The sequence below is a fragment of the Anomaloglossus baeobatrachus genome, chromosome 7 (genome assembly GCF_048569485.1).
Source record: "Anomaloglossus baeobatrachus isolate aAnoBae1 chromosome 7, aAnoBae1.hap1, whole genome shotgun sequence".
NCBI lineage: Eukaryota > Metazoa > Chordata > Amphibia > Anura > Aromobatidae > Anomaloglossus > Anomaloglossus baeobatrachus.
The window spans coordinates 54252391-54271053 of NC_134359.1; the positions used below are offsets into that span (position 1 = coordinate 54252391).

The 18663-nt window shown below is 46.8% G+C and overlaps 1 protein-coding gene across 2 annotated transcripts in view; it reads right to left on the reverse strand.

Moving 5' to 3' along the window:
- Positions 1-18663, reverse strand: part of LRP2 (LDL receptor related protein 2) — a 402994-nt gene that overhangs the window by 41915 nt on the left and 342416 nt on the right. For both annotated transcript variants that reach the window (XM_075317292.1, XM_075317291.1), the window contains exons 61-65: positions 10272-10409; positions 10068-10190; positions 8571-8699; positions 6565-6696; positions 4249-4380 (exon numbers count right to left, since the gene is read on the reverse strand). In XM_075317292.1, the coding sequence (XP_075173407.1) occupies positions 4249-4380; positions 6565-6696; positions 8571-8699; positions 10068-10190; positions 10272-10409 (654 nt within the window). The remainder of the gene's footprint in view (positions 1-4248; positions 4381-6564; positions 6697-8570; positions 8700-10067; positions 10191-10271; positions 10410-18663) is intronic.

Genomic DNA, 18663 nt, shown 5'->3' on the forward strand with positions numbered 1-18663 from the left:
TACCACTTTTCTACTTTCACTACTTGTTTACTCCTTCACTTAGCTCCTCACTCAAGCTCTGTTGTTTACTCTTGCCCTCCCCGGGCTACTCTGCCTGGTACTTCCCGCCTCTAGAGCTGTGATCTCCTTGGTGGGCGGAGCCAACCGCCTGGCCCACCCCCTGGTGTGAATCATCAGCCTCTGGAGGAAGGCAACAAGGATTTGTAGTTTAGCTGTGATGTGCCTACCTGGAGTGTGGGGTGTGGTGGTGTTGTGACCTGTGACCCCTGGCTTGCCCAGGGCATCACATTCCCCCTTAGCAAAATGCAGACCATCCGCGGGCTGCCGTCCTACACCGGTTTTATTTTTCTGAAAAAGATAACATTTGGAAAATCAACATATATACATTTTTAATAACTCTTCCCAAGACGGGAGGCACATTTCTTAAACGTTGCAACGGTTTACGGTTACGGTTTCCGCTCTCTCCCACCCAAGCAACCTGGCCCTGATGCTGCCCCTAAAACCCAGGCAGCACCCCTTGACCCACAGTCCAGCACACGGTACCCGAGCGGGATCTGTCCTCCCCTCCAGAGGGTAGCCACCGGTTCCTTTGGTGGCTGGGCCCCAGCCTGCTCTGCTGAGGGCCCTCCCTCCAACCTGCCTCTCCGGAGGCGGCATGCGGAAAACGGTAACGGTAACCAACATATTTACAAGCCACTAACGTCTGTGGTTGCCCTGCAAGTTCACGGGCTTGTCCATGGATAGTCCTCCATGCATTTTTTAAACGGTCCCCACGGGGACAACGGTGCCGGCTCCGGCCGGTTCAATCACTAAGCAAATCAGGTAACTGTTCGGTAATTATCATTTTCATCAGTAGAACTTTCAACTTTCAAACAACCAAGCAGGTGGTCCCAACGGGGACGGTGCTGCGGGCATCTGCTGCCCTACTCCGGTCTTTCTGCTGCTTCATCCGAGGGAGGGGGTGCAGAGCTCACCCTGCTCTCGTTGCTGCCCCTAAGCTTCACATCCAGGGCAAACCACCCCCTCTCTCCGCAGTGCCGGGTATACCGCACCATGTCTCCCGGTATGAGGTTACGGCGAGGATGCTCCTCGGGCAGATGGGCATTCACATCCCGCCGGGCCACAAACACTTCGGCCTCCAGGCCCGGTTCATATATAAATCCGTAGCCCCGGCGGACATCAAACCGCCTCACCTGCCCTTCATACAACGGGCCCCGGACACGGAAGGTCGCTCGCCGAAGATTTTCTTTCTCCCGAATGGCTCGGGCCACCAGCTCGGCTTTCCTTCTCTCCCTCTCCGCGATCTCCAGGCCCAGCTTTGTCGGCTCCCTGTCCCAATATGGCGCTGCTGCCAGCGCCGGCGCACGGGTCGGGCCCCGCGGGACATCCAGAACGTTACCCACTGTCAGGAAGGTGGGCGGCGTATCCCGCGGTGTCATGGCCTTGGGCGCTGCCTTGCAGCAACAACCCGGCGCCACCTCAGCCGAGGTGTGGGGGATGGACACAGGGGCTTTCCGCAGCTGGGCCTTCGGCTCGGAGCGGGTCATCGGCTCCGGCTCGGGAAACTGCTCGGGGACTGTCTCTGGCACAATCTTCGGGGCCTTCCATGGCAACACCTCCGGTTTGCTACGGGCTCCGGCTACAGGTCGGTCCGCTGGGGCGGACGGGCTGGGTATCGCTACCGGTTGCGGTGGTAGCGGGCCTAGTGGCGGGGTCACGGCCCCCGAGACGGGTGGCGAGGGAGGCAACGGGGGGATAGGGCTTGGACCGGGTCCCTCAGCCGCAGCGACCGGTCCCTCCGGGACATAGGGGCGTGGGTCACTCACCCTCCCTTCCTCCGCTTCCTCCTCGCGTCTCCGCACGGTGGCTATAACGTCCGCCATGTCGGTCTCCCACTCCTCCAAGAGGAGCTGCATCTTGACCTGCAGCCTTAGGTGGAGCTGCGCGGTCCGGATTTCCACCCACGCTGCGGTTCCCGGCGCGGGGGCCACGGTGTTTCGGGACGGCATCCACATGGTGACTTTCTCTTTTCTTTCCAGGAACGGTATGCTTGCAGGGTCCTGGCGTCCCTGCTTTTATAGCTGCGACTACATGCCGCCAGCCGCCATTGCGTCCCCCTTAGCTCTTTCCGGCCCCTCCTCTCTCGGGGCGGGGTCTTGGCCTTCGCGCCTCTACTGCTCGAGAAGACGCTCGAGCGGGAACTTTTCGCGCCAAAGATGGCGGCTTCTGCAATTTTTCTGCCGGATACCTCCGGCGGTAACAAGGCGCACCTCTACCAGACGGCAGAGCGGTAAGATCCTGCTCGTGACGCCAAGTTGTCGTGGGCGGGGAGGAGGGTGTCAGCACACTACGCTCCCCCCCTTCTGCTCGGGTCCGGCGGCCGCTGCTCAGTGGTGGCTCGAGCCGTAGGCCGGATCCCGGGGGTTTTCTCGAGCGGCACTCCTCGCCCGTGAGTGAAAGGGGTTTGTTGGGTGCGGGGATTGTTATAGTTCGTGACGCCACCCACGGTTGTGGTGATTTCACCACCGCTGCTCAATGCGGGGATCCCGGGGATGGTGGTGCGGAGCAGCCAGGTGTTGTGTTGCCCCTCCGTCGGCAGGGGTTGGTGATCCCGGGGCCCGGTGATGGTTTGTGAGGTGTGGGGCCTGGTGGGCGCAGGGACGCGGGGGCAGCGCTGTGCCTTGCGGGACTGTGGTACTCACTCAGCCTGAGACACGGACACAGTTTGTACGGTAAACCAAACGGCTGGTAGGACGGTCCCACAGACGGCTGCACCTGCACTCCCGGTAGGTGACGGTGATGTCCCTCTTCCTTGCACCTATGGTTGACTTGTGGTAGCGGTGGATTCCCTCCGGTTACCCGCTCCCCGACTACAATCTGGGCCGGAGGAGCTCTACACTTTGCCCGCAGGCGCTGGCCCTGAGAAACTGGTGCCTTGGCGGTGGCGATGTCTCTCTGCTTCAGGTTGAGCTGTTGCCTTCAATCGGGACTTGGTTGCTGGGGGATCTACGTCCCCTTCACTGACGGATTCGGCAAATTTGGCGACTCCTAGCCTTGCCGGGGTCCGAGAGGCCCCTGCCCTGGTGCTGACTGTCCTTCGGAACACTGCTCCAGACCACCGGGCACACAGCCAACGGGGTCCTTCCAGGAACTTCCAAACGGTCCCCCTCCAGACAGTCACCGCCGTCGCTGACCTTGCTGTTCTGGCCCTACACAAAGCTGGACCCTTCAGGCTTTCCTTCCTTCTTGTCACCTCACTTGCTTTCCTCCTTTACCACTTTTCTACTTTCACTACTTGTTTACTCCTTCACTTAGCTCCTCACTCAAGCTCTGTTGTTTACTCTTGCCCTCCCCGGGCTACTCTGCCTGGTACTTCCCGCCTCCAGAGCTGTGATCTCCTTGGTGGGCGGAGCCAACCGCCTGGCCCACCCCCTGGTGTGAATCATCAGCCTCTGGAGGAAGGCAACAAGGATTTGTAGTTTAGCTGTGATGTGCCTACCTGGAGTGTGGGGTGTGGTGGTGTTGTGACCTGTGACCCCTGGCTTGCCCAGGGCGTCACATTTCCATATGTGTCTGTCCCTCATCTCCCTGGCAGTGACTATCAGGCAGGTTAACCAGTAATCAGTGGGCTATATAACCCCTGGCACTCAGGGGCTGCTAGATTGGCAATGCACTACAATAATCACATTCATAAGAGCAGAACGATCCAAAATAACTGAAATCATCCCTTTTAAGAAGGCCTTACGGCTGTCTCACTTTTGGGGTACATTCCCAATGATGGCTATGAAGACGTTTTTGTAAATTGTTTCTGTTCCAAAATCCACATTAAAAAAAATGCCCAACTCTGCTTGTAAAAACTTTCCATTCATTTCATTGATAAAACATGATAGTAGTACACAAGTCGCATTTTTAATGCTTTTTTTTTTTTTTTTTTAAATATCATGCCTTGACACATTTTCCACATGTAAGTTTTTTTTTTTTTTCTACAATTCTTTTTGCGTTTTTGGCAAAATTTGGGTAAATCTTTTTTTGACTTGCCTTTTAGAGATGGATTTTCCAGTCAGGAAAATCTATGCCAAAAGAAGCAAACACTGTCTGTTTTATCCCTCTTACAGCACCCATCCATTTATTTCGTATGGGCCAATCACAACACCAATGAGCTGGACCTCGCTGGAATTACATGCCCATAGAAGTGGCAGCATTAGACCTGAGGCGATTGATAACATTTCACTTGTGCATTTCCCTTACCCTCAGCTGCACATTGTTTTCCGTGTTCGTCACCAACTGATCGAAATCCTTCTGCACAAAAGCATTCATAGCTTCCTTTGGAGTTCTTACAGTCTTGTGGGCACAATCCATATACCTCACACTCATTAATATCTGAAAATAAAAAGAAGGCAAGTTTATAGGGTGCAAGTTAAATATGGTCCAAAGGGCCTGTATTACATTCTGACTCGTTGAGCACCATAATCTCCCTGCAGGAGGCACTGGTGGAGGGCAGACGTCTTATCTAATGTCACAAGGAGGCGCACGTGCTGATGTGACTGGGACCTATGGTGCACACAGTCAAGCAGAAAGGGTGTACGTGCTGTCCAGGTACTCAGTAGGTGCAATCAGTCCCCTATTGTGGCTAATGGGTGCAGCACCACACCTTGTTTAAACTCCCAGCATGTCGATGAGAGTGGCAAGATATTATGCTTGAATTACTCCCTGAAATCTGTTGCTTTTTTCTAATTTTGTTTATCCTAATCTTGACATGCCTGGCCCCAGACTACTTCTAATGCGTCACACGACACGAGCAATCGCGCGATGCATCGTCGGGGTCACGGTTTTTGTGACGCACATCCAGCGTCGCTTGCGACGTTGTTTCATGTGACACCTCTGAGTGAGGCAGAATCCGTGACCCCAACGACTCCGCATTAGCGATGTCGCAGCGTGTAAAGCCCGCTTTAGGCTTGCTCTTCCAATTGGAAGCTACTCTTTGGAAGCAACCAAGGGTCCCTATTGTAAATCTTAACACAGCTGGCCCTTGACCACATCTTTCTTTGTAATCCCTCCTTGACTTTTACTTTGGCCCAGCTGACTTAGCTTTTGTCTGACCTCCTGGAATCTCATCTCTGGTTTATCCCTCCTGACTATCCTTGCCTTAAGCGGGCTTTATACGCTGCGACATCGCTAATGCGGAGTCGTTGGGGTCACGGAATTCGTGACGCACATCCGGCCGCATTAGCGTGTGACGCCGCAGGAACGAGGAAGCTCCCCTTACCTGCCTCCCAGCCGCTATGAGGAAGGAAGGAGGTGGGCGGGATGTTACGTCCCGCTCAGCTCTGCCCCTCCGCTGCTATTGGCTGGCGGTTCAGTGACGTCGCTGTGACGGGCGAACCGCCTCCTTTCTAAGGGGGCGGTCCGTGCGGCGTCACAGCGACATCGCCGGACAGGTATGTATGTGTGACGGCTGTTGTGCGACACGGGCAGCGATTTGCCCGTGTCGCGCAACAGATGGGGGCGGGTACCCACGCTAGCGATATCGGGACCGATATCGCAGTGTGTAAAGTAGCCTTTAGGCTTGCTCTTCCAGTTGGAAGCTACTCTTTGGAAGCAACCAAGGGTACCCATTGTAAATCTTAACACAGCTGGCCCTTGACCTCGTCTTTCTTTGTAATCCCTCCTTGACTCTTACTTTGGCCCAGCTGACTTAGCGTTTGTCTAACCTCCTGGAATCTCATCTCTGGTTTATCCCCCCTGACTATCCTTGCCTGTGGCTTGGTCTTCCAGTTGGAAGCTATTCTTTGGAAGCAACCAAGGGTCCCCATTGTAAATCTTAACATAGCTGGCCCCTGACCACGTCTTTTTCTGTAATCCCTCCTTAAATTTTACCCTGGCCCAGCTGACTTGGCTTTTGGCTGACCTCCTGGAATTTCAACTCTTGTTTTATCCCTCCTGAATATCCTTGCCTTAGACTTGCTCTTCCAGTTGGAAGCTACTCTTTGGAAGCAACCAATGGTCCCTGTTGTAAATCCAGATCCTTGTATAGTGGTTCCTTTGAAACCTGATAAATGGAATGGCTAGTGCAGTTTGTCCGAGGTAGATTTTTAGTTATACTAACATAGTGTCTGCCCAAGTCTACAATTAGGGAAAGTCCACATATAGAGAGCGCCATCTAGTGGTGGCTGTATTTAGCAGAATTCTATCACTTAACTTTAGCTATAAATGAAGCAAATGTGGATATAGAAATGATCCGTATAGGAGAAAAAAGGGAGCCCAGACTCTTAAAAATATGACAGAATAGTGAAGATGAGATTTCATGCCCCCTGTTATGTAATTCTGAGTTAATAGAGGGGTCCTCCTCAGTTTATAGTCCTTTTTACTATAGTTTACAAATGTCATCCCTGTCCTGCACTACATAGATAGATATTGTTGTCAATAGACTTTGTGTAATGCTTCATTTTCCCGGTAAAGTGAAAATTTGCTGCCAGGATCTGCTGGCTTCTGTTCTGCTTAATTTTCTCCTTCTAACAAGATCCTTTATTATCATAAGCGAGGAAATCATCAGATGCAAATTACCATCACAGGAGTTGCGATCGGTCTCGCTGGCTTTGTATCCTGGTCGGCAGGAACAGATAAATCCTCCATCCGTTAAGTTAGTGCAGTTATGTTCACAGATGTTTTCACCACAGTGTCGTCCGGCACCTCTGTCTATGGACATATTAAGCACAGATGTTACATATTCGAAGATTATTTACATTTTTGCAACCATTTCAATGTCTACAATTGGTCTAAAATACAAAATGAAACACTTTTACTATCAGCCGTGATAAACACATATACCGTTTTCTGTATGCAGCTCCTATGCAGACCTTTAATGCTCTATGATTGCAAACTAAAATGAAAAACCTCATTTAGAGGATCAGTAGAAACATTTTCATTCACACTATTTAGCAAAATGGATTATTTCTTTTAATTTAGATACAAAAGAGCAAAACCCAAAAATGGTTCAGTGGTATAAACCAGAAAAAACAAAGGAAATATTTTCCATATTCTGTGCAGCCACTAGGTGTCTCCCATCTGTCTAACATGTAGTCCATTGCCAATATACAGGAAAGTGGAGCGGGTCTATCTTATCTCTTTGTCGTCCTCACTTGCCTGTCACATTGCAAGTAGAATAACAGAGCCGCAGGCTTTGTTTGTCGCAGATGACTATTGAACATTGACAAAAACAATGCATGATGGAAAGTGAAGCAAGGGGTGTTCCAGCACCTATAATGCTGACAGAATGCTGACAAAGAAGAACCCCTTCCTCACCAAAAATGGATTGCAAATTAAAGGGTATGAAAATTAGGACTGTTCCTAGACAAAATAGACTGGTATGTACATAAAAAAAGGTTTAAATTGTACTGTAAATCAGCTATTGCTCCTGGAAATACATTAATAAATTGAATACTTAGAGCTACTGGTCTCCTTGTCAACAAGGTGTATCCCTACACAGTCTAAGGCTCTCTTCACATGTCCATGTTTCCAGTCAGTGTTCTTTTTCAGATATCCTTTTTGGACTACGATGGATTTGATGGACTACGGCAGATACCCTGGACTACAGCAAACCTGCATGGCTTTTTTTTTTTTTTAATAAAATCATAAATGAGGGAAAATTTTGAGGAGTGTTTTACTTTCAATTAAGTATTTTTTGGGGTGTGTGTTTCTCTTTTTTTATTACTTGGTTAGTAATGGGGTATCTAATAGATGCCTCTACATTACTAATACCAGGGCTTGATGCCAGATGACATCAACCTCACAAATATTATCCTGGCTGCCACAGTACCATGGCATCGGGAAGAGCTGAGGTGAAGTGTCAGAATTGGTGCATCTAATGGATGTGCTACTTCTGCAGTGGCTGCAGGCTGCTATTTTTAGGCTGGGAAGGGCCCAATACCCATGGACCTTCCCATCCTGATAATACCAGCCCCCAGCTGTCTGCTTTACCTTTGCTGGTTATCAAAAATGAGGGGAAACACAAGTCATTTTTTTTTTTATTTTATTTGGTTAATAGCTGTAAAATCTATGTTTGTACATCTTTAGCACATAAAAAAAAATAATTTCCGTGTCATGCGGGTTTTATCTGATATGTGACACACGGACGGCACATTGATGACAAACACAGATGACATATGGATGGTCAAAAGGGAACGTGCTATACATTCATTTTTTTGCCAGTACGTGACACACGGACGGCACACACATACACAGACAGATTTTTTTGGTACATGACACACGGATGGCACACACATGCACGCGGATGGCATACACATACACACGGGTGGCACACATGGACGGCACACACATACACATGGACGGTCAAAATGGAAAGTGTCACATATGCGTGTTTTTCCGGTACATGACACACAGATGGCACACACATTCACACGGATGGTCAAAACGGAATGTACCACACTTGTGTTTTTTTAAACAGACGTGTGAATGTGGGCCTAACGCAGTCACCACTGTTGTCAATTTGGACATATATATCCAGGAGATATAAGAGAGGAACAAGACGACTGAAAGACAGATATACTTACTGCAACCAATTTCATCAGAACTATCCTCACAGTCGTCGTAATTGTCGCACACATAGTGATGAGGGATGCAGTGTGAATTCCCACACTTGTATTCATCCTCGGTGCACGGTCTCGGCGTGGGAGGTCTACCTGTAACCACAAGACCATAACTGATGATTATCTTCTCTTTTCGGATATATTCTGGTTGTACATTTGAAATCAATAGATTAGGCTACTCCTATATATGCGGACGGTAAAAGCTGAAAGTAACCGACGGAGTCTAATTGGACTATGCATTATGCTTCTTGTTGATAACCTTGGTATATTTCTTCGCTTTGTGCCATCTTTTTGTACTATGTCTGTTCTATTAATCAACCAAGAATACCTCAAAATGTGTGCATGACACTAGGAAAAACTGTAATTCAACAACAAAAAATTGTCCCAAAATCAAGACAATAAAAGCGATTCATGCTAAAAATGTATATACCGTACTTTATTAATTAAAATAATTTACATATAATAAAACAGAGACATTTGCTCCTGAGAGGGACCACGAAAACTACCCAGATATTTATATATGTACTAAAAAAAGGGGGAAAAATAAATGGAGCAGCAAATGGACAAGAAATAAATTATGTGCAATAATGTTATTGAAAATATATAATATATAATATACAATATATAAATTAGGTTTGGAATAATGATCTATGTAAAACCAATTACATACTGTACTAAGGACATATATTATAGAAATTGCACAAACTCAACCAATATACTATCCATACATGACTAACAATTGCACATACCCTGGTAGAAGATGTAAACCCTCCACTCGTGCTGCTTTTAACCAAACTATACAGACACAGAGAAAAAAAATGCAACAAAAATAGCTGCCAGGGAAGATATAAAGTGCACTAAACTGCTAATTCAGCCATAATGTAAACTCTCCAAGGTTATTAATCAGGGATGATCAAATACTTCAATTATTCGGCTTCGCGAATATTTTCCGAATACCTCGTTGCTATTCGACTATTTGCGAATATTCGATGCGCAATGTAAGTCTATGGGAAACCCGAATAACAACTATTCGGTACTATTCGGGTTTCCCATAGACTTACATTGCTCATCGAATAGTCGAATAGTGGTGAGGAATTCGGAAAATATTTGCAAAGCCGAATATTTGAGGTATTCGATCATCCCTAATAATTACCTAATAGCTGACCGTACAAAGCCTGGGTCTGGATGAACAGGTCCCTCAACCCCAACGCCGTTTCGCCCTTGCTTCCCTCGGAAGAAGTCAATTATTTTAATTAATAAAGTATATACATTTTTATTGTCTTGATTTTGGGACACTTTTTTGTGCCTGTTCTATGCAGAAAATATAGAAATTGTCTGGATCTGCCTATAGTACTATCAGCTTTTTATGTACGATATATTTTGGGTAATATATTTGATTTTGGCACCACTAGTGTTATGTATAATAGATAAGTCAGGGCATATCGGTGAGAAGAACCTTACATTGCTCCTCGGTCTCATCGCTTCCGTCCCCGCAATCATCCACGCTGTTGCATATTTCGTGTCTGTAGATGCAGCGGTTGTTACTGCAGCGGAATCGGAAGGGAGGCTGACAAGGGATGTCCACTGGGAATGGAAACCAGGATTACAACACGTACTGGAATCATCGCCTACCGCAGAGATCCCCGCACAAGGGATCACACTTACAACACAGGTTCAGCTCTTCATCGGAGTCATCTCCGCAGTCATTGTCACCATCACACTTCCAGTACGGCAGGATACAGACGTGGTTCTTACACTCAAACATGTTCGGAGGGCAGTAGGTTCCGTTCGGATAGCGTGTGGCTAAGGATGATAGATATAGGCAATAAGTTGAATATTATTTTAGTTATATATAAAATTACATTTCATACCTTTGCATTTTCAAATATCATATACAAGTTATTACAAAGGTCGCACCATGTGAGAAATGCACCAGTATCCAGTGGCCTAACTGCAAGATTGGGGGTCCCGATGTATAATCTCCAACAGGGCACCCAACTATCACGGGTCATTAATAAAATTGGTCTTCTCCTATAGTCCTAAGACCTCTCTCACACATCAGTGTTTCGGGTACACGTGACATCCATTTTCACAGGTACTGGAGACACAGACACACGAAGACCCATTAAAATCAATGAGTCTGCGCACACCTCCGTGTTTTCATATGGACAGTGTGTCCGTGTGCTCCCCACAGTGACAAGTCCATTTTCTCCGGCAGCACTGATGTCACACGGACCGCACACTGATGTGATCTGTGTGACATTAGTGTGACATATACCAGAGAAAACACGTGTCTTTGAAATAAAATCATTTTCTATACTCACCTGTCTCCAGCGTTTCTGTTTTCGGTGCTGCTGTCACTTGCTTCCGGGCCCTCTCATTATGCTCGTACACATTCACTGCACTTTGGACTGGAGACACCAGCGCAAGGGACAGCAGCGGCATGGACAGGTGAGTAAAAAGTTCCTGCTCTCCGTGTGCTATAATGGATAGCACACGAAGAACACACGTGTGCCAAAATCACGGCACATGGATAGGCCATACGCACCTTCAACATGGTCCGTGCAAACTGACGTACGAAGGAGGTCTCAAAAAGCTTTTGGACCCTCATACGCTTCAGACCTTAGGTGCAACTACAACGGCTGCATCCAATATAGTCCCTGTCAGTATCTTTCACTTGAGCGGTATGCATCAGATCAACAGAGTGCAAACTAAAATGATATCGAAACTCAGGGCCCGGCATTAGGGCATGGCAAATTGGACACTTGTATGGGTGCCTCAGCATCTACAACAGGAACTACACTGATAATAGCATTACTGTAGCTTCCGATGTGGAGACTGCTTGAGGACCTTTGGTGACCATGATCATGTGATTGGTCACATATGTGTTCTCACCGTGTTCAGAAAAGTCAGATTTATCAATATATAAAATACTTAAGCTGTTCAGTAAACACTATAAACAAAAAAAATTAAAGAACACCAAAATTAAGTTTTTTGTTTGCTATAATATCACAAAGGGTACTGTTGTGTCCCATGAATGGGAACAACCTGTTGTATGTAATTCTTGCATTGCATATTTTTCCTCCTATCAGGAAATTCCTTTATTGTTACTAGGTAGATTAGACTGTATGAAGTTTGTCCCTATGTACCTCCCTTAGTTGGCTTCTGTATAGAATGCTCCTCCCTTCTCCTTCAGTTTAGTCTAGAGAAACCATTGCTGAAGAGACATGTCTGCAACCCTGTACAGATTATTCCTTTTCACCTGCCTTTACTTTGTACTTAATACAAGATTCTAGAAGAAAACTACAGCGTTTCTCCTTGTCTTCCTACAAGTCATCGTTGGGCTGAGTTAACACTATCTGTGGAAGCCGTAGAGTGAGTAAACCATACAGTTATCTAAGGGACTGATAATTAGAGCGGTTGGATTCATTGCTACAAGGAAGAGACAGAAGAGTGAAAAGGATTAGCTGTGACCGGGATTAGTATACATATATCAGTTAAGAACCTGTTTCCAGGAGTGCTATACTGCATACAATCCAGAGAAAGGATTACCCCAAGGGGCTGATAACAAGCCACAGCATAAAACTTTATAGCAGCTTCAGACAAAGTGCCCTGTAAAGTATTAACCTGTTATCAGAACTGTGTGCAGCTATAAACCTAGAATCCCCCATAAGCTAATTGTAAATTGCAGCCAGAGACTCTGCAAATACTTCCTAAAAAACAGACTGCAGAGATTGCAACATTGTATTGATCTCCATGACAACCAGTGCAGAGCAGCATTCACCCTTCCTGATGGAGTCAAAGAGAACAATTTCCCTACCTGCTTTAAAGCAACAAGAGGAAGACATGGTCTCACACTCAAATTACAGTGAAAGATCTAAGCGGTTGACCAAACCAACATGGAAGGTTAAAGAGAACCTAGAAACAGCCAGAAGTGAACTGTTTACCCAGACAGCATTATTGTGGCAAAGAGTGCAAAAACAAGTGACTGTTTTATCTGCGCCCGGTGCTCATGAGCTACCATCAGAGGGAGCCCTGAAACAACTGTACTCAGCATACCGGTCCTACAAAGAGATTTGTAAAAAATATTCCTCTACCCTGCTGAGAGCAAATACGTCTGAGTCTGAAAAAGAACTACAGGACTTCCAACAGCTTAATGCTGAACGAGACCGCACCGTGCGCGACATTGTGAGCGAGACTGAAGCAAAAACTGCGCTAATGTCAGGAGCGGCATCTTACAAATCCAGGTCCATTAAGAGCTCAAGGCACTCACTCAAATCAGGCTCATCAAGGTACTCAACCCTCAGCGAGCAGCTCATAAAGGCGCGCGCTGAAGCAGAAACAACAAAAGTACACGCCATCTTCGCCCAGAGAGAAGCAGAGATGAAAGCAGAATCTGCACGCAAGGAAGCGGAGATGAAAGCAGAATCTGCACGCAGAGAGGCAGAGATGAAAGCAGAATCTGCACGCAAGGAAGCAGAGATGAAAGCAGAATCTGCATGCAAGGAAGCAGAGATGAAAGCAGAATCTGCACGCAAGGAAGCGGAGATGAAAGCAGAATCTGCACGCAAGGAAGCAGAAATTGAAGCCCTTCAGAAGGAATGTGAACATGTGGCGGCCATGGCAAGGCTAAAAGTCTTTGAGCAAGCTCTGGGTGGGAGCCAAGAAGGCAGCGCCAGTTTGTGTGATCTCGACACAGAAGACTCACTTAAGCGTACAAGAGATTACGTGCTGAGCCAAGCCGACGAACCGCCAACTACCATCAACATTCCCGTCAGTGCTAACACTTCTCCAGAGCCTCAAGACACTGATCCACCTACAGCTTCCAGCCTTCCAGGTCAGTCCAATGCACCTCAGACTTTCAAGCCTGAACCAGCTTCATATTCCAATGCACAGCCACACCCTGCGCATCAGCAACCTCCGTATGCCCATGTCTACATGCAACCTAACATGCCGGCAAGGCGCTACACTCCCAACAACTATGTAGTTCCGGCCCCGTATACAACGGAGATTGTACACACCAAACCGATCACTGGTCTAAACGCCCACGCCACTCCGTACTTTCCCATGTTCCCGAACCAAGAAGCTACGAATCACGCAACCAGCACCACACAGTCAGCAAATGTGCCCCCAATGTCGGAAAGATCAGACATGTCCGACTTTGCGAGGTACATGATCCGCCGAGAACTTACCAACACCGGTCTCACAAAGTTTGACGACCAGCCCGAAAACTACAGAGGGTGGAAGTGTGCCTTCAAAACTGCAACGCGTGACCTCGGCATTACAGCTGCTGAAGAGCTGGACTTGCTAATCAGGTGGCTAGGGCCACGGTCTACTGAGAGAATCAAGAGACTCAGATCCGTCTACATCAGTGACCCAACAACTGGTCTTGCAACCGCATGGGACAGGCTAGAGAAAGGCTTCGGCAGTCCTGAAGCAATTGAAGATGCATTGCTGAAACAACTATACGACCTTCCCAAAATATCTAGCAAGGATGCTTCAAAGTACCAGGAACTCAGCGACCTGCTGTCCGAACTCCAGCTGGCCAAAACAGACACACACCTACCTGGCCTCAGCTACCTGGACACCGCTCGTGGGGTGAAACCCATAGTCGCCAAGTTACCTTACAACGTGCAGGAAAGGTGGACTACGGTAGGAACAAACTATAAAAAAGAGCACCAAGTCTCCTTCCCTCCATTCTCCTACTTCTGCGAGTTCATCAACGGCATCGCGGAACGTAAGGCAGACCTCAGCTTCACCTGTGGAGAACCAACCGGCTCCACTTCCCCAGCTCCCGGATATGAGAGCCCTCATCAAAATGACAGAAAACGTAGGGGCCCAGTTTCAGTCAAGAAGACCGACGTTCTACCACCTACACCATCAGCACCAGACAATGGCACTGAAGGCGGGAAGGCGGAAAATCCGAACCGCCAATGTCCTATTCACAAACTGCCACACCCCCTGAAGAAGTGCATTGGCTTCAGGAAGAAACCCCTTCAAAAACGAAAGGAACTCTTGAAAAGGTTTGGGGTATGTTTCAGGTGTTGTGCCTCTACAGAACACCTTGCCAAGGACTGTAATGTTACAATTAAGTGTATGGAGTGTGACAGCACAGATCACGTACAAGCGCTGCACCCATCTCAGCCTGATCCTGCACCTACACCTTCTCCTACCACAAGTCATGGCGGGGAGAGTACAGGCCAAGCTGCGAACCAACTCACAGTATCCTCCTCGTGCACCGCAGTCTGCGGAGAAGATCTCTGGGACAAGTCTTGTGCGAAAATATGCTTAGTAAGGGTATATCCCAAAGGTCACCCAGAAAGGGCCGTGAAGGTGTACAGCATCCTGGACGACCAGAGTAACAGGTCACTTGCCAGGTCTGAACTCTTCGACTTGTTCGGCTTAAAAGGAAATGCCTACCCTTATACACTAGGTACTTGCAGCGGCATCTCAGAAGCCTGCGGAAGAAGAGCCAGTGGTCTCGTGGTAACATCTCTTGAAAATACCGTAGAGATACCTCTACCGACACTCGTCGAGTGCAACCAGATACCGGCTAACCGGGAAGAGATTCCAACACCAGAGGCAGCTCTTCACCACCCTCACCTGAGAACTATCGCCAGCAAGATCCCACCTTTTGATCATAGTGCAAAAATCCTGATTCTGATTGGAAGGGACATCCTCCGGCTACACAAAGTACGCCAACAAATCAACGGACCACACAACGCGCCATTTGCTCAGCGCTACGACCTAGGCTGGGTGATCATTGGAAACGTCTGCGTAGGCAAAGTGAAGAGTCCCGACACGATCTCCTCCTACAAGACGCACATCCTCCCAAACGGTCGCGGCATTCACTTTCAATCATGTCCGCATCACTACGGGGTGAAAGAGAGGCTGAGTGACACCAGGTGGCGACAGCAGCCTCCCGACTGCGCGAACACATTTCATCTCTGGGATGACGACTTCGGGTCAACAGCATTCGAGTCTACAAATGAAGACAACGAATTGGCTCCGATGAGAGAAGACAAAGAATTCATAAAGATTATGGATAAAGAGTTCTCTCAAAATGACTCTAACAGTTGGGTAACCCCATTACCCTTTCGGTCTCCAAGGCCAAGGTTGCCAAACAACTCCCAGCAAGCAACCGCAAAGTCCTCCTCTCTAAAACGCACTTTGGAAAGACAACCAAAGATGGAGAAATGCTTTGTCGAGATTACGCAAAATATCCTCGACAGAGATCATGCTGAACAGTGGCACCACATTCCCACCGAACAAAACCCAGCTGACCGAGGAACGAGACTCACTGCTGCATCCAAACTCGGCGACAACATGTGGCTGACACCTCCAAGTATCTTATACGAGGAGACCTGCGATAACTACGCCGACAACATGTACGAGCTGGTGGAACCAGAATCCGACAAGGAAATTAGACCGGTCGTCTCCGCTCGCTACACTTCAGTACCATCAAAACAGAAGTTGAGACCTCATCGCTTCAAGCGCTTCACAAGTTGGTCATCTGCGGTACGAGCCGTAGCTCGTCTTATTCACGTCGCTCACTGTTTCACCAACTACAAGTCTTCAACGTGCCACGGCTGGCGCATGTGTGTGATTCGTCCAGTCACCGAACTCGTGCTACTTTTACCAAAGGAGGACGTTACATGAACTAACTTTGTCGTTGGGCACTGCCACGGCGGGGAGCGTACCTTTCCTTACCCCTGCTGTACGGAGACACAACTGTCCGTGTCCAATTGAACCTTGAACTTTTCCTTTGGATTAAAACTTTACCATTGGATTATTGGGTTGGAGGAAGAGTTGGCATGTTTGCGGCTTCCCCAATTTGAAGATGGGTTTGTTAAACTTGAATTCTTGTTTAACATTTTTCTACTTTTTCATTTTTTACGCAAGGACAATGCGTCATCAACAAGCATGGACTTGAATTCAGTGCATTACGTTGCATTTTTTGTGTTGTCTCTTATCTCGTTACAGGTTTCGTGACATCGAGGGACAGGATCTACTCCTTACATCGTAGAAGGACTTGTGAAATCATATGATTTCAGACGGTGAGTGTTGTGTCCCATGAATGGGAACAACCTGTTGTATGTAATTCTTGCATTGCATATTTTTCCTCCTATCAGGAAATTCCTTTATTGTTACTAGGTAGATTAGACTGTATGAAGTTTGTCCCTATGTACCTCCCTTAGTTGGCTTCTGTATAGAATGCTCCTCCCTTCTCCTTCAGTTTAGTCTAGAGAAACCATTGCTGAAGAGACATGTCTGCAACCCTGTACAGATTATTCCTTTTCACCTGCCTTTACTTTGTACTTAATACAAGATTCTAGAAGAAAACTACAGCGTTTCTCCTTGTCTTCCTACAAGTCATTGTTGGGCTGAGTTAACACTATCTGTGGAAGCCGTAGAGTGAGTAAACCATACAGTTATCTAAGGGACTGATAATTAGAGCGGTTGGATTCATTGCTACAAGGAAGAGACAGAAGGGGTACGATTCCACTTGCGTCTTGCACTGACGAGTGCAATCCGATAAATCATTGTATTGTATTCGCACCAGTGCAAAACTATGGGGCAGTATCTATCTGCGATTGATTTCTCATGCCATGGCGGCATGCAGAATGAATCATTTGGCAGCAAGTCTCGGCTCATACACCCCCATACAAGTCTATGGGAGCGTGTGAAACATCATATGAGTGCAGTGCGATGTATGCAGAGAGAGGCCGGGGAGAAGATGGGAAGAAAGTGCTCTCTCCTTCTTCTCCGCAGCTGTGATATGATCGCAGGATCGGATCACAATGGCATGACCCTTGGCTGATACTCGCAGCAGAGGGTCATTAGCATATCGCCTCCTATGCTCTTGCATTGGAAACTATACGCAAGTGGAACCGTACCCAAAAAATGTAACAAGCGATCAAAACATCATATCTATTTCAACATGTTATCATTAAAAATGTTGTCTCGCCTTGCAAAAAATAAGTCCTCACGCAGCACCATCGACTGAAAAATAAAAACCTTACAGGTCTTAAAAAATGGTGACACATCCCCCAAAATGTACTTTTGCAAACTTCTGGGGGGTTTTAACCACTAAAATAATGGAAAAACTGGACGTTTGGTATTGCCATAATTATACTGATGACCAGAATCTTATTGCAAGGTCAATTTTACCACATTATGTACGCCGTGAAAAAAAATTCCCAAAAAACACATCAAAGGTTTTTTTCACAATTTCTCCACATTTGAAATTTTTTCCCCATTTTTCAGTAAACTGTGTGGTAAAATGAAGTCATTCAAAAGTACAACTTGTCCCGCAAAAAAACAAACCCTCATACAGTACAGACCAAATGTTTGGACACACCTTCTCATTCAAAGAGTTTTCTTTATTTTCATCACTGAAAATTGTAGATTCACATTGAAGGCATCAAAACTATGAATTATCACATGTGGAATGAAATATTTAACAAAAAAGTGTGAAACAACTGAAAATATGTCTTATATTCTAGGTTCTTCAAAGCACCTTTTGCTTTGATTACTGCTTTGTACACTCTTGGCATTCTCTTAATGAGCCCTGAAGCGTCTTTTGCGATGATTGTTCAGTCATTTTCAGAGCGCTTATTGGTCATTCTTATCCATCTTTGTATTTTGGAAGGTTTTCTCATATGTTTTTTGCTTTCAGGTTGTTTTTTTCCTGGCATTGAATATTGAAGAAACTGATGCTTTTTTGTTTTTTTTTAAGCAAAACGGATGTCAAAACATTCCAAAATCCATCCAGTCATCTTTTTGAGCTTTCCTATTGTCTACTAGTACAGAGGATCTTTCAAGCGGAACGTCAGAAGAAAGAACGTGTCACTACTTTTAAGTGATTGGTGACTTTCAATTCCTCATGTTAAAAAAAAACGTTCCAAAGACTGAACATGCGCACAGATAGTCACTTTCCATAAAAATGCACGTTTATTATTTGGAGCGTTTTCTGAATCTGTCACGACTCTGTTTCCGAATTCCACGTGAAACAGACGTTAGCCACACTTTTTTCATGCAGATTCCATCTTGTTTC